At 30.9% G+C, this 18,097-nt stretch overlaps 1 protein-coding gene across 1 annotated transcript in view; it reads left to right on the top strand.

Moving 5' to 3' along the window:
• Nucleotides 1-18,097, top strand: part of LOC142329474 (uncharacterized) — an 88,173-nt gene that overhangs the window by 32,250 nt on the left and 37,826 nt on the right. The window contains exon 8 of the mRNA XM_075374143.1: nt 372-538. Within this exon, the coding sequence (XP_075230258.1) occupies nt 372-538 (167 nt within the window). The remainder of the gene's footprint in view (nt 1-371; nt 539-18,097) is intronic.

The following is an 18,097-nucleotide window of genomic DNA, read 5'->3' as shown; positions in this document are numbered from 1 at the left end:
TTTAATGAAAGATGAGCTTTTTACTAATTTATGACTTTGCAGCTGTGTAAATAGATTCTACATTTCTTTAGAAATGAATTGTGTGTTTTTAAGTGGTAAAGATATACAGCCTTATCATTTTGTGTTCTTTTGAGGTTTTTGATGTTCTATGTCGTCTTCTGGATGATCTGTCCACCAAGACAAGCCTTCTGATTTGTTTGCTAGTGTTTTTTATGAGGAGGGAAAGAAATTTTTATTCTTTTTTTTGTTTGGGAAAAGGGCTAATGAACATAGTAATCAAACAGCAAATAAATAAATAAAAATAATAATCTAACATAACGAAATTATACTGTAAATGCAACATAAACATTTCATGATTTATAATGTTTCAGACTGTAGAGAAGTTAACAAGGATACTACCTAATGTTGTTTTAGCACATGAAGCAAATGATCCTAAATTTAATCATATTGATTTTATACATGGGCTCAGTGCTAAGGATCAGGTGTTTGATAAAATACTGGATCTCATGAAGAATATGACTACATTAAATTTAAAACTGCGAACTAATTAAAAATTGAAAAATAAATGTTGTGTACATATATCATGAATATGAATATCAATAATATAAATAAGAAATTAATAGAAAGAATTAGCTATTTGAGAGGCTGTGATATTATTTCACTTTAAAGAAAAATAATTATATTTTTTAATTTTAATATAGTTGATTAAAATGGGTTCAAAATAAGATGGAAAGATGTTTTCTGAACCTTCTAACAAAAAAAATAAAAACTCCCAACATCCAACTCAGAATAAAAAACCATGACAATACTTTTTCAAAATATAAACTATATTAATATAAGAATTAAATGGAAATTGTACTTCAGGAAGACATTCCAGTTAATATTACTTAGTGATTTTTTCTGTGGAGTTACCTTGGAAATAAGTGCTGCAAAATTAATCCCAAAAAGGTATGGAAATATAATTTTGATGCAATTTTCTAAAAAAAAATTGTCTAAAAATTAGTTACAAACCATTACTTTACTTTACAAGCCATTTGTCAATAATGGATGTTATTTTAAAAATGAAATATTATATGATGTCCACTTGAAAGGCTAAGATATGAACAGTTGAACATAGTATTTTACATTACCTCTTTTTACACCTGTATATGTGGTATTTAATATTTACTCAAACTTATTTAAATAAAGTAGATAGATATCTATTCCATCTTTACTTACAACATTCCACCACAGTTGGCTGAACTAACAAGAGGATATCAGCGATGTAAAAAAGGCTGGCAAAGGTTTCCCCGGCTTTCTTCCCCTTTTCTTTTTTGTTTTTTTGTCTTCAGTCATTTGATTGGTTTCATGCAGCTCTCTAAGATTTCCTAACTAGTGCCAGCTGTTTCATTTCAGTACATCTCTTACATACTACATCCAAACAATTTGTTTTACATATTCCAAACGTTTCCTGCCTGCACAGTTTTTTCCCATCTACCTGTCCCTCCACTATCAAAGGGACTATTCCAGGATGCGTTAAGATGTGGCCTGTAAGTCTGTGGAAGACTTATAAATGGCTTTCCCCTTAACACCAACCAAATACGCCCTCTATTTCAAATACGCCATAGCATTTTTAAACATTAATGATTTAATGATGCAATATTTAAAGTATAATATAAAAATGTTCATTAAACTAATTTTGGATGGATTTGAACCCCTCCCAGATAAAACGAATTTTTACTTTAAAAATGATGCAGATTAAAAGTATAAATAACAAAAATAATTCGTAGTAAGATGTTGGTCTACTTTTAACAAATAACAGCTACCTTACCTAACAACACTTTTACTAACAGCCACAACGTGAAAAACACATTAAAGCATCAGAAATTATAAAAAAATATTTTTATAATTATTAAAAAGTTTCCATTTCGTTTACAGTAATACTAGACATAGTTGGATTTTCAATCCTGAAAATTAAATTTTAAAAAATACGGTTCTCTTGCATTACCGGGAATGCACGTATCGTTTTAGATTTACAGCTATTACATACATATATTATTATATTACCATCATATAATTTGTAAAGTTAAGGTTAATTAGGCGAGATTAGCGAGCGAAACGATGGTAGGTTGTGTTTGCTTAAATTATGTTTATTCCGTGTACTGACGAATCGTACATATACCAAGATACCCTTTTTTTCTTTACCTGTTTAGCCTCCGGGAATTATTGTTCAGGTATTACTACAGAGGATGAATGAGGATGATATGTATGAGTGTACATGAAGTGTAGTCTTGTACAGTCACAGTTCAACCATTCCTGAGATGTGTGGTTAGTTGAAACCCAACCACCAAAGAACACCAGTATCCACAATCTAGCAATCAAATCCGTATAAAAATAACTGACTTTACTACGGCTTGAACGCTGGAACTCTTGACTTCCAAATCAGCTGATTTGGGAAGACGCGTTCGCCACTAGGGCAACCGGTGAGTATATAAACATAACCTAACTAAATATAACGTACGCTTGCTAACCACGTCTAATATTATATAACAGCTATATACATAAAAATTATAGCTTAATATGTAAAAAAATATGCGTGCCAGTTACTGCACAAGTACCAAAAATAATATTTTAAATACGTGTGCCAACCAGCAACCTCGTTTACTAGAACTTAAAACGTTATTTATTTGAATAATTATTTACTTCAACAAGTTATAATGGAATAATTATAAGTAACTTCGATTTGTTTCACTGATATTCAACAAGGCAAGAAAGAGTTATATAGTGAAGTGAATAAAAACCAGTATTTACTTTTACTTGCAATTATACAAGTGTTTACTTGCAGTTCTGTAAATAAACAACGGTAAACCAAATACTTGACAAGTATTCTCTTTTACTAACAGCCACAACGTGAAAAACACATTAAAGTATCAGAAATGATAAAAAAACGACTTCCGCTTAATACAAACTAACCTAACTTAACTTTAACCAGATTAATCTTTAATCCTTACTTAATTTCACTGAAATAAATTAGCGAACTAAATAATGTATAGGTGCTCTGTGTGAAATAATGAAATTTTGGGTACTGGTACTTTGAAATTACAAGGGTTCTAATTCAGGCGAAGGGGTTTCCGACAAATAATTTCATTTGTAACGAGTAATTTATATCCTAAATAAAGTATATTTCAAATTTCATCAAAATCAGACCCGAAATAGTAATTGTATACAATTACTCTCAATTTTCTACGACCGCTATATAAAAAATAAAAATTTGATGTGGAACCACATGACTTCCTTGTACGCCTATTAAATTACATATACACATTTTTATAAAATTAAAAGTACAAAAAATTTTATTTCAATAATAAATTGCGACATTTTTTCATATTTTTTTTATTATTATGGAATTGTTATTTATTGTAAAAATTGTTTTATAATCAGAGGTTAATAATTATTAATAAATCAATATATATAAATTAAAAAAAAAAGATGAAGTCGGATTCGAACTGGTGTGTCTTCCCCTTGCAAGATCCAAATATTTCATTAATCAAAATTTTATTTTGCTATAACTCTGAAAACAATGAAAATAAGTACCACTTATGATATATCGTTGAAAAGCTCCCAATGAGGGCTTATTATTGCAGTTAAGAAAAAGTCCAAAATTCAAATGTTTTGAATTTTGGGCTTATTTGGACACTTTTGGTCCAACGATTGCAATCAAAAGGGGAGGTGCACAACTAGATGTTACAACATTCCTAAATCCAAAATTTCAACATCCTACGGCTAATCGTTTTTGAGTTATGCGAGATACATACGTACGTATGTACAGACGTCACGTCGAAACTAGTCAAAATGGATTCAGGGATGGTCAAACTGGATATTTCCGTTGAAATCTGAAAACCGAGATTTTTCGCGATCACAATACTCTTCCTTTACTTCGTGCAAGGAAGTAAAAAATGGTGAAAACTACCCATCCCTTTTTTAATTTTGCCCAAAATTGAACGCTGTCAATGTCCCACATATAGAAAATTTTGAGTCATCTTAGAAGAATTTATATTCAGTCAGTCCAGAGATATTAATCAAATTACAGGCCAAAACATGTATGTATGTTCATCTTCCGGAAATTTTTATAATTTTTTTATGAGCCAAGAGCTGTTATGAAACGTCGACATTTCGAAAATTGATATGTTAGCTAAATAAAGTATAAATCCTAAATACTGTTATATACAACAGTACAATACATTAATATATAATTACAATAATTAATACCATAATACAGCACAATCTGCCATTTCCTTTCGTAAATCAGTAGTTGTACAAAAAACATTTAAGAAACAAACATTTAGCATCATGACATATACTTGCATTAATGTAATAACATCCAAAATTACTTTTTGTTATGACTAACTCACCATACAAGCTCAAAGCTTTTCATAGAAATTGGTAGATAGAGAAAAATACAGACAAAGTTTTGAGATGTGTAGCTGCTGATGTGGGTTTTTGCCAGTTTGTACGTTGGTAACTGTATAAAAATGGAGATTAAAGTGCATGCATATTGTTTGAATTATTTCAAGCGATAAGTACAAATGAAACAAATACCTGCTGATTTCTGCAGAAACTTTAAGTTACTTCCAGACAGAAATGCAGAAATAATAATAATGCAAAAATTAAGTTTCATGAATCGAATTCAGTGATTTTTTCGTTGGTTAGAGAAAACACAAATTACCTTTAAATATAAAGGTATTGAGAATGCGCTACAAGATACTCAATATGTAAAGGGATCTTGGTTTAGCGGATACAAATTAAAGATTTGGGAAGTATAGCTTTTGATGTATTGTTAGATATGTAAATATGAAGTAATAAAAATGTCGAGTAAGTGAAACAACGGTTTTAATTCCCTTAAATGGGAATCTATTTTCGAGGCTCTAAAAGATAAGGGAATTAGTGGATATTTACGCAGAATTCTGCAAAGATATCTGCAGGACAGAGTACTGGTGTACAACATGGACGAGTTGGTGATACAAGTGCAGGCCATGTGCGGGGTTCCTCAGAGCTCTGTCCTGGATCCCTTCTTGTAAAACCTTGTGTATGACGGGGTGCTTGGGATGGAGTACCCTGAGGCGGGTTACCCCGATTGGATTTTCGGACGATCTCGCACTAATGATCACCGCAAGGATAGAAGAAATGTTGACGCAGAAGGCTAACACAGCAATAGATATGGTGACAGAGAAGGGTGTAAGCATATCGCCCAATAAAACCAAATTGTTGGTGATGGCGGGTCAAAGGAGAATACTTCCAATTGAAATTCGGGTGTCACAAATTCCAATATGTCAATCTGAGGCAGTCAAATACATTGGTATTTAGTTAGACCGGAGGAGGTCCTATGCAACCCATATCAAGGAGACATGTAATAAGGCAGAGGTGAGACGGTCAAGAAATTTAGCATATTACTGAGTAAAGTTGGGGGCCCTCGAGCCTCCAAGCGAAATTCACTTGGTGAATTCAATATTACTTTATGGCGTACCAGTATGGTTTCATGCTCTTGAGGTGGACTGACATAGACGAATGCTGGAAAGTACACAGAGGAAGATAGCGGTGAGAGTCACCAGTGCTTATAGATCGGTGTCAATTGACGCAATTTTTGTCGTCATCGGAGTTCCTCTGTTACAGCAGTTAGCTGCTCAAAGAGTGAGAATATATGAAGGAATGTAAAGAAGAGTGTCGTACCACGAAAAGAAGGTGGACTGGTAGACACGATGGAACCGTTCCAGTAAAGGGAGATGGACCTACAGTCTCATTCGAGGTATTAAGACACGGGTCGAGAGGGAATTTGGGGAACTGGATACTGGTTTACTCAGTTCCTGACCGGCCACGGTTGATTTCGTAAGTATCTACATGGAAAAAGGACAGCGGAGGATTCGGAATGCCCTTATTGCGGGGGAAGAAAATACACCTGAACGTTGTTTTTCATTGCCGAAGGTAGGAACGAGAAAGGCGAATTTGTGAAGACAGAGCGGACAGGCTTTCTGTTGTCGCTATAATACCTGCCATGATTCGAGGGGAGCAAGAGTTTGAGACAGTGAAAAACTATATTTCGACCATACTCCAAAAGAAGGACCAGGAGGCGAGGGAGTAGGGATAGCTCCTGTGGAGTTGTCGTTCGCTTGTGCATGCACGGATGTGGCAATTAAAAAGAAAAGACACTGGGAGGGACCGGAAACGGTTTCTCCCAGTGAGCGGGACACAATTAAGTGAAGACCGAGTCCCGGCTGCTGGGGCGGGGGCCCCGGGAACGGCATAGCCGGGCCCGGGATTACCCCTATCTTATATGTTAGAGGCAGGCAAGAGATGGAAAGGTAAAAGATCGAACCGGCGGCCCGACCTGCCATGCCGTACGCACAGTAGGTGGGGAGGGCCGTTTGAGTTTTAAGGACATCCCCCTGTGCTGAGAGATACTTCACCGAAGGTGCAGTGCAGGGGGCGATGAGAAAAAAAATGAAATATGATTACCAGCTGTAGATCGGTTTAATTTCTGCTGGGAATTGTGTTAAATTGTTAGTCACGACTCCACGGCAATTAATGGACCAAATAATATTGGTGAAATCGATGAGATCCATATCATTACGAAAAAATAAACTATTTTCGGAAGAAAAGCAATAAACATACGTCTTTGATGGCAATGAAAAAAATACAAAAGAAGATTTTTAATGTCGGTGACAAAAAGAGAAGTACTGAACATTAATACTGTTAATAAAAAAAATCTATTAGGCCCGAAACTTTTGTAATTTCGGATAAGTGGAACTGTCGAGTCTTGCTTACCCAAGACTCAACAGCGATATTTAAATGCATTTAACAATAAACCATAAATTATTCAAAAATACATATTCAAGAAGTTAAAAGGATTTGGCGTTCATTAATAATAAAATATAAATAACAAATTTAAAATATTAAGATGGAGTTAAACCTCAGAAATAAACAAATACTCTCTTTTAAGATTATTTTTTATTTTGTACGTAAGAAAACGAATAAAAACTAACAAAAAAAATATATTTTCTTCGCAATTATTTTTTATCCTTCTGAGTGATATTTCCCAGATTTATTCAGGATATGGGAAAGTACCAAAAATTAAATTTTGTTATTAATAAAGCTTTATTCTATTTTTTTTCTTACATGTACGTTTCCTAGGAAAAACATTACAACAGGGTTTGAGTAAGATTTTTACTAGATTAGTTTAGGTTACTACGATTTTTTCGTGTTTCCGCTAAGTTTGCATTTCAGAAAATTCAGCGTTCAGCTGATTATACTTACGGTAAATTGTTTGAACTTAATGCAAGAAAAGGAACAGTTTTCGTAAAAGTATAATTTTCGAGTATTTTCGTAAATTAGCTTTTGAGTTACCAATGCAGAATAAGAAAAAATAAAATCCAAAATAAGAAAAATTATCCTTGTAGGATAAAAAAAATTATATCCCTGACAGGAACTTTCATTTTACAATTTTTCATTTTCCTGACTGAAAAACCGAGATACGCTACTTCCATCACAAAAATTAATTTCTTATTTTTCAGTAAACGAGTCTTTTTACGTCTGTAAAACGTTTAAAACACTTGAGTACCTACATACAAAAGCTATCGGTTAAAATTGCTTTCTATTAAATTAATAATGTTTACTATAACATTAATTACTGTGTGAACAGAGAGATGCTAATTGTTTTGTGTTGTATCGGGTTTGACATTCATGAATGCTATAGGATACTTCGTTAAGATTTATAAAAAGCATAAAAAATCCACTAATTTAACACGTCCAAGCATAAAAAATGAAAATATTAAATGAACAAGGACAGAACAGATTAAATATACTGAATGGCTATTAATTAGATATTTTTTCTAAGCAAAATATTAACCATCACAGTTCCTGTAACACCAGATGTAATGGAGCTACACAATAACTGAAAATCATCTACAATCGCAATTTCATGTACCTAGAATTTTTTATTCTTGACTCCGAGAAATAGGAAACATCAAATTACTTTTTCCCTTCATTTTTCTTAATAAGACTTCCAAGCTTATAGTTTTAGAGTATGATCTTGTATTTGTATGTACATTAAATTTTCATATGTCGAGTCGTAATTGCAGCCACTGCAATTAAGTAATCAACAGATAAAAAAAATTATTTTTTCTTTAAAAAATAACAAAATTAGCATAACGATAGGATAATCTAAGGCAAACAAGGTTTACTAAGAATAAATAAATAAGAATTTTTCACAAGTATTTAGTAGAATACAGCTATCCCTCCCAACCAAAAAAATGATACAAACGAATTTTATTATTTTTAAAAATGATAATAAAAACTGTTCCTGAATGTGTAATTACCTATCGTTTGTATGTTCTTTTATAAAAAATGCCCGCACGTGTTGATATAAACAAACATAAAAGTGCGTATAACATCCAATACAACGTTATCGAACGAACAAGTTACGCAAACCTTGTATTGATTTAAAATGAAATTAAAAACAAGTTTACAATAGTTTAAGAAAACTTGACAAGCATAAAAAAATATTCGTTAAAATTATAAATATACGAACCAAACAACGAATTAACTCATTACAAAACGACAAACCCTTCGTAAAATAAAATGTAAAGTGATTTATTCAAAAAAGGTATTATTTCTTTTATCTAAAAATGGTTTCAACTGTATATAATATTTTATTCACCATTAACATATTTTGATGAAGATGTTGAGTTAAAGAAATATAAAATTATCAATATCATTGTAATTTTGCCTATCAGTTAACATTGATTAAAATAAAATATCGTAAAAATGAATAATTTATACCTTTTAATTTAAATATGTGTATTTGCCTAAACTTAGACAATATTTTTAACTGAATGAATACATTACTTTGGAAGTAAAACGAAACGAGATGAATAAACAGTTTTAATATTAAAACAACAAATACAAGTTACTAATAATGTTAACAATATGAAATGAAATGCCTTACCTAAAAATTATTCCAAAATTTATTTAATTCGTTTTTTTTTTTGTTTTTTTGTTTAACCTCCGAGTCTACAACTAAGCATTACTTCAGAGGATGAGATGAATGATTTGTAGCGTGTGTGAAAATGCCATGCCTGGTCGGGATTCGAACCCGGACATCATTTAATTCCTACGGACATCAAACCGTACGATTATAAGATTTACTTAGCAAACCAATTTACCAAAGGTACAATATAATAATACGGCACATTATGTACGAGAACCACTGATCTTTATACAACTAGATAGAGGATCCCATATATTGGAATTGGTTAAAACTAGCGTCACGAAATGAGTGGTTAGAACTAAATAAAATGAAACGGCGCATGCGCATAGGTAAGTAAGAGTAAGTGTAAGTGTAGGGATAAAACCACGTTTTAAACCGATGCAGTAGAAGTGTTCTGATTTTATATTTTGAACACTGATCTCTGTATAACTATATATCTGATCTCTGTATAAATTTTCAGCAACTGTCCGTAAATTTCTGCTTGTGTTGCGAAAATGACGGTTCTTTTATCCCCCTTTGTTTAACCTCCGGTATTGCTTCAGATGAATGACAATAGCGTATGAAAATGCCATGCATGCCTGATTTCGAACCCGGGACCTTCGGATGAAAGGTCGACACGCTACCACTCGCGCTATGGAGGCCGGCTCCTCCTTTGGTTTTCTGATTTGAGTAAAATAAACATTCCTATTAATAATTTTATATAATAATTCCTATTTATATTTATATTTCCTATTAATAATTTATTCCTATATAATAATTTCTTTATTTTTTCAAAACAAAGAAATAATATTATAGAAATAAATAAATAATTCTTATATTTATTTCTTTTGAACTTGAAAATATCAACTAAAACTTTATATATTTTTTAATTTAAAAGTCATTTTAGAAAAAAAAATTACTAGACAAAATCTTATTAAAACAGTTCAAAACACATATGAATAAAATTTTCATTGACATCTGAACCACACTATCTTCTCGTCCCTTCGATATTTCAACTGCAAACTTTAATGATATCAATAATACAAATACAGAGTGTTGTCAACTCAAGATGGCCACGATTGGAATCTCAGAAAGTAAAAGTTTTATGAAAAACTTTAAATGTGGAAGTTTCCCTAGATTTTTCCTACATTATTACCATTTTTGAAATTATCAACCTTTTTCCAATAGGCGGCCAACTTCTTTATTTAAAATGGAAACATTGCATTTTTGGGTAACAAATAGTATTTTTAGATATTTTTGCTTCCTTGTACGAAGAAAAAGAAAGTATTGCGATCGCGAAAAAATTCTGATTTTAACGGAAATGTCCATTTTTATCAACCCTAAATCCATTTTGACTAGTTTCGGCTCAACGTATGTACATACCTAAATATGTATCTCGCATAATTCTAAAACGATTAGCCGTAGAATGTTGAAATTTTGGTTTTAGGACTGTTGTAACATCTAGTTGTGCACCTTCCCCTTTGATTGCAATCGACTGGGCCAAAAAAGTTTAAAATCCAAAAATATGGATTTTGAACTTTTTCTTATCTGCAGTAATAAGCCCTCATTGAGAACGTTTCAAAGATATATTTTAAGTGGTACTTATTTTCATTGGTTCCAGAGTTATAGCCAAATAAAATTTTGATTAATGAAATATTTGGATCTTACAAGTGGAAAGCACATCGGTTTGAATCCGACTTCATTTCGAACTTTTTTTAAATTTAAATATATTGATTTTATAATAATTATTAACGTCTGATTGTAAAAAAAAATTACAATAAATAATAATTCAGTAATAACAATAAAAAAAGTGTGAAAAAATATCAGAAGTTATTAGTGAAATAAAATTTTATGTACTTTTAAAATTGTGTATATGTAATTTAATAGGCATACACGGAAGTCATGTGGTGTCCACATCAGATTTGGTAAAACATCTGATTATTTAATATTAATTGAAAATTATAATTTAGAACCGTATTATTTTTATTTTTACGTTTCAGTCTACTTGATAATAAATATAGCTATAAAATTTAGTAAAATTCTCCTGTTTCATTTTTGTTTTCATTTTGTTGATGGTTACATCATAATAATTTTAAAAAACATTATATTAGATAGACATAAGACTAACATTTATTTGAAGAGTAATAAAGGATCTTTTATTCTAACCTAATATTTTAAGAAAGATTGTTGAATTAATAATTTGTTGGATTTATAATTGTGATCCTTCAATTAAGAACAGAAGTATCGTTTCTCATTTTCAAATGAAATAAGTTTAAATGAAGTGCAGAAAAAAATGTGTATATGTAATTTAATAGGCGTACAAGGAAGTCATGTGGTGTCCAAATCAGATCTTTATTCTAGGTATTGTTTTCTAAACCAGTGGTTACGGATGTACGGGCTGACAACTACAAATTCAAATACGATGGCCCAATATCTGTTTGTCAAGTAATTACAAATAAATAAATAAAATAATAAATAAATAAAAACATAACAATAATAACAAATAAATAAATAAGTAATATTTACAAAGTTCGAAAACTAAGTAAAGTGGAAAATAAAGTATAGTAAGATTAAAAACCTTTTACCTAAAACCTTGTGGTTTTAGTTTTATTTATTAGGAAGGAAGAATTACAACAGAAACAGTTTTAATTATAACAGATTTACAAAATGGCCACCATTAGTAAAAATGCAGGCAGTCGCTCTCCTGTAAACGTTAACAGCTTTCGACACTATACTGTAATGGATGGATGTTGTTCAAAATTTCGATTACCTCAGCTGTTGTTTCTTCTACTGAAGCGTATCGATATGTGTACAACTGGCCTTTCACATATCTCCAGAAAATAATTAACGGGGAAAGGTTTAAACTTATTGCTAGCCAAGCAATAGCTCCTTAGTTAGAAATCCACCTGTTTTGGAAACGAACATTTAAAAATTTTTTACCTCCCGTAGTTGTGTTCTAGAGCTCCATCTTATTGGAAATACATTTGGATTCGCAAATCATCAGGATGGCATTAGAAGGTCTTCCAGCAATTGATGGTATCGAGGTCCCGTAAGATTTCCCTCGTAGAAATGTACGGGCAGAATTTGATTGTTAATGATAGCGCACCAACAGTTTATGGAAAATTTTACTTGATTGTGTTCTTTGAAAATTAACGGATTTTTTTTTACTAATAATGGTTGTTTTTTTTAGATTGTGCACTCCATTATTGGAGAAATTGGTTTCATCATACCAAATACTACTAGTCAAAAAATTAGGGCTACTTCAACCTATTCTGCATTCCAGTTGCTGAATTCAAGTCTTCTTCCTTCATCACCAGCCATCATAGTGTAAAGAACCGCAGGTTTATTTGCAGGCTTACTGTGCGTTCGCAACACATTTGCTATTGAGCCATAAGATATGGGTAGCAAACCATATCCCGCTGCTTCCCTTAGGAAGCTGTGGGATATGGTTCAAAGAAGCCCAGAATAGTGGTCTCAATATTTCCAGTAACAACTCTGTTCTGATAATGTTATTTTTTTCTGAAATGACCATTACTTCATTGATCTTCAACCAATCTTGTAATTAGTTACAGTGAGGTAGATGTCAAACAAGTTATCGCTATACATATATATTTCTCGTTAGTGTTGAATTCATATTACTTAAAAGATAAATGTCCAGCATATCCACTTTCTTGTTGTTATCAAACTTCATTATTAAAATAAAAATTATACAAACAACGGGTAAATAAACTCCTTCAAAAAAGAAACTAATAAAAATAAAGAGTATTAAAAACTTCAGTTCAAGTTCACTATTTGAACTTCAATTTTAATACTAGTTAAAATTTATTAACTTGAGTTTTTAATGAAGTTAGTATTTATTAACTTCTTCACAACAATTCAAATAGCCAATGAATAAGGGCGACACATTATCCATCAAAGAATGTACTCTTAAATTAGAGGCATGTTTCAAAAATACAAAAAAACTGCTGATAATTATTTAGTATTAAAATTGTATCCATCCTTTTTGTAAGTTTACAATTGTCAGCTCGTAGCTCCTTAACGGCTCCGTTTAAATAAAATACTCAAGGACAAAATTGAACTTGAATAATATTTTCTACCAAAAAATGCAATAAAGGTCTCCTGTTGAAAGAATGAATTTAACCACCGTATTTGATTTTACAATTTTCAGCCTGTAGATCCGTAACAGCTGCGTTTAGAAAAAAACACCGGAAAAAGTCTCAAAATACTATTTTCAACCCAAAAATGCAACAAAAGCCTGATATTTCTATTTGAAATAATGAAATTGGCCACTGTATTGGAGAAAAGGACGAAGATTTCAAAAATGGTAATACTGTATTTTTAATGTACGGAAAAATCTAGAGAAGGTTTCCCATTTAAAGTTTCTCATAAAACTTATTGTTTCTGAGGTGTCAGTAGTGGTCATCTTGAGTTGATCACCTGTATAGAAGTTACCATACGAAATTTGAACTTTTTTTTATCCATTCAATCCCGATTTATTAACCGAAACAGACGTCAAAATTCACAAACATATAAATACATACTTTCGAACGAATAGAAATTGCTCGACCCCCTTTTACATTTCTCGATAATTTAGTAAAAAAAAGTCAGTTATTTTTATTTCTCTTGAAATAGTACATCCTCTGCTAAAACGGGAAAGAAAAAGATAATAGTGATTTAAGGAATACACCACACACGAACACACATATAGTCTTACTTACACAACGATACCAAATTTAAAAAAAAAATAATAATACACACAGTGAACCAGGTTAAACACCAGTTGAAACAAAGTATTTGTGAATGTGTTTAAGAACCTTTTACAAAATGAAAAAGTCATGAATTAATCGGACACTTAAATAACCATCAACAGTACAGGAAATGAATTATAAAAAAATCCCTTCCGGCACGCCGGAAGGCAGAGGTAGATTTCACCGGTGCTAAGTTTTTTTTTTTTTTTTTTTTTTTTTTTTTTAAGTATGGGATAAAAAATATTTCCACCTTAAAGTTAAAAAAAAAACTTCAAATTTACTCAATACGACAATGGTTGCATGTAAAAAAAGTTTCACATATTTAGCATACAACAAGCCAATCTTCTTACAATTCCAGCAATATTTTGGTCATTCCTTGCCGTAGGGGTTGGTCATATAAAAACGTGTTTCAAACAAAAGTTTTAGGTAATTTTTAGAGGACTAACGACCACTTTAAATTGATTTGATACTGTGCCTATTAAGGGAGGTATGATTTTTTTTTGTCTACGAAACCCCATTTTTTCCAATCCCTGAACCAATGGTTGGTGATACCAAAAAAGCTTTACCTATATAAGTTTTAGGCCCTTATCCAAAGAATAGTAGGAACTTTAAACGAGTTCGATATTTTACTTAATAAGAAAGTTATAGAGATATTTTGTTTTTTCGAAAAAGCCCCCCTCGTTTCCATCCCATGGTCCGATTTTTCTCATTGGCAAACTCGACTGAGATTTTGGGTTGTTAGATTTTATAAATAAATATGAAAGCGATTGGCCAAAAATTACAGTAGTTATCGTGTCCAAAAGAAAGTGAAATATGTATATATAAATTTTTAAGCTGAAGGTAGTTTTGGGATACGGGGGGGGTGTGAAACTCAAAGATATGTCGAAATTTCCGGAAGTCGAATCATAGTATCCATCCTAAAAAACAGCTGTTACATTAAACAAAACTCGCTTCTGATCGGTAAGTGGTTGAAAAGAGTAGGCTTTTGACTGGTTGAACTCAAATATCATAATGAATATTTGACCCTCAACATGATACAGTTTCTAACCGCGTAATTCAAACCATAGAAAAATATTATCATACGAAAATTAGAAATTAAAGAAAATTTGATAATTGGTAAACCGTTGATCTAAATAACATCCAAAATTGGTAAAGACAATGATAAAAATTAATTATAAAGCATTTAATATGAGATATTTTTTATAATAATTTTCCAGAAGCGTAAATTCAAGAAAAACTTTTAAAAAGTTATCAAAACTCATAATTAGCTTTATTATTTTTCTTCATTATTTTGAAGAAAAACTTGAATTAATTAAAATTATTCATGTTAAAATAAAAGTGATAAAATAACATCACTATTAAATAACATCACAATTCATGTTAAAAATAACATCCCCTCACCTTTTTTTCAAATTAAGAATCAAGTTATTATTAAATTTTCCTTTCATCGACTAAGATATAACGTAAATAGTACAGTAATATATTTGGAGAAAAAAAATTAAATACCTTAATTAAAATGTTGTTTAAGCTACTATAAAAATACACAACTGTATGTAATAAAGTTTGTAAAATAAAATGCCAGAATAAAGTAATTAGCACCACGTTTTTTTTAAAGGTAGATCGTTAGATTATTCAAGCAAACGGTAGTGGACCGATTGATAAAAAATATGAGGAAAAGATGAAAACCGGTTTCTTAAATTTAAATAAATTGTCGACAAATATGTAATTTCCAAAATAACTTTCATGTACAGTAGAGTACAATTTTTTTTTAATTTTTCTTCAGTATATAGAATTTTCTATATGTGTTCTGATTAGAATGTATCGATTTCTTTATACGCAAAATAATATGAATAAAAAGTTATTGTTACGTTAGTTAATTAATAATAAATATTGCATAATTAAATTTGGTTATGTGCTACAAAATTACAGACGTTTTTATTCTTCATAACAAGTTGTTTCCCTTGAAAAAATAAATTAAAGGAAATATATAACGTATAAGGGTATCTTAATGCAGTACATATAGTTGAAAATACACACATTTATTGATGTTTGTCATTTTAACGATTACCACTTACACGGTAGGTCGTTAATAAGTAATATGAATGGTCGTAAGATATTTTTATTGTGGTTAGAAATTATTTTATTCATAGTAATCAGTAAAGAATATTGTTTTGGTCAGCGAACTCACATTTTTAATTTATTAACAAATTCAGTAAGAGGTTTAACTTCAGTTAAAGGATTGACAACAAATTTAGACAACGTTAAGTCTTATTCAAATAAACACAACGATAGTATCTACGTTCCAGGAAAATATTTAAATACGGTCAGTCTATAAATTTAATATATTTATTTTTTAGCTTAATTTATGATACACTAATTTTATTATTAATTTTAATTCGAACAGCCAAAAATTATTAATGTAATTTTATTTTTCCAATCAGACGGTTTTAACTAATATTTAATTTCCTAACCTGGACGGAAAAAAAATACGACAGAAGTCGTACTCAAAATTTCAAAAACATTTTCTACAAAAGATAGTTTAAATGTGTTTTCTTTAGTCGCTGAAACTGTTTTATTGAGATATATGCCATGAACAAAAACAAAAAAATAAATACTCTAGTCCAAAATAGAATAAGAAGCCTTCAAATTTTGTTGCAAAGTATATAAATCTTAATTTTGTCTTGATATTTTTCTTTTTTTTTAACTTACCCCGGAGTTTTCATTTAAAAAAAAAACTGGAGAAAAACGGAAAAATAAAACAAAAAATCCTTTTTTGAATAAATTTTAATCTAACTCAACTTTACGCCTGTTTCAAAAGCGCAAAAAGAATTTAAACACTGACTGCGTAATAAAAATAATTCTTTTGTCACTGTATGCATCCAGTTAAGCGTTTTGGAAAGTTTAGTTCTTATTTCATATGTTTCCTACTTCAGTTTAAGAATACTAAATTTATTTATTAAAAAAATTGTATACTCTATTTAAGAATCGTTTAAATGACCATTTAAACAAATTTTTTAATCAATAATACCTCCATAAATATTAATTTATCAAATTGTATTTAAAAATAAAATGTTAAACCTTTTGTTGTGAAATAAGTGATACCTTTTTTGTTTAAACTGATTATCAACAGCTGAGATTTGCTTAAACTTGTTACAGCGGATCAATAAACTATGCTACCTCTCTCTTTTTTCTGTTTAACCTCCAGAATCACGGTAAGGTATTACTTCAGAGGATGAATGAGGATGATATGTATGAATGTAAATGAAGTGCAGTCTTGTACAGTCTCAAGTCGACTATTTCTATTCCACCGGGTTGGTCTAGTGGTGAACGCGAATTCCCAAATCAGGTGATTTGAAAGTCGAGAATTCCAGCGTTTAAGTTCTAGTAAAGGCCTTTATTTGAATACTAGATCGTAGATACCGGTATTCTTTGGTGGTTGGGTTTCAATTAGCCATACATCTCAGGAATGGTCGAACTGAAAGTGTACAAACCTATACTTCATTTACACTCAGACATGTTATTCTCATTCATCTTCTGAAGTAATACCTTAACGGTAATTCCCGGCGGCTAAATAGGAAAAAGAAAGAAAGGTCGACCATTTCTGAGTTGTGTAGTTAATTGAAAAAGTAACTGCCTTTAGGCAGGATTTGAACCTTAGAACTCTCAACTTCGAAATTAGCTTCGATGAGAGTTAACCACTAGACCAACCCGATGGGTTAAAATTATGCTACCTGACAATTTTGTGTCTGTTTTCACCCATGTAATTAGCATTTTAATGTCCGCCGTTTTGAATTTTCAAACTTATTTATTGTAGAGTTGTTGTTGGTTATAAGAACACCAAATTTCCTTGCAATATCTCGAGCCGTTTTTAAGATATAAATTTTTATATTGAAAAATACAAAATGGTGGACAGAAGGGAATGTGAAGGAAGATAGGGCATCAATGGATTTTTTATTTATTTTGATGTCCTGAATCAATCTTTTAAATTTGACCAACAGCTCCAGGAACATCCTAAATAATTTATACTATTTCTCGACAGATCGTAGATTAATCTGTTGCTTTAAGTTATATATTTTGGTCTATCTTAGAGTTTTAATGTATGTAGAGCATCTGAGTTACAAGAATCAGTTAAAAAAGAAAAACTTTCTCTGAAAATAATGATGTTTATCATACTTTATGAACAGAATGATCGTTGAACTTGGAAGGCAGAACATTATTTGCATTTCGATGAGTCTGGCATGTTGATAAACTTAGTGAACAATCAGGTAACCACTTCAAACTCATATTCCTTACTATGCCTATCGTTAGATACATTTTTATCTTGAAAAAGGTTATCCCAGTCTCGGAAATG

The sequence above is a fragment of the Lycorma delicatula genome, chromosome 8 (assembly GCF_047948215.1).
Source record: "Lycorma delicatula isolate Av1 chromosome 8, ASM4794821v1, whole genome shotgun sequence".
Lineage (NCBI taxonomy): Eukaryota > Metazoa > Arthropoda > Insecta > Hemiptera > Fulgoridae > Lycorma > Lycorma delicatula.
The sequence above is the reverse complement of the archived record's forward strand: the minus strand, read 5'-3'. Positions and strand labels throughout refer to the sequence as shown.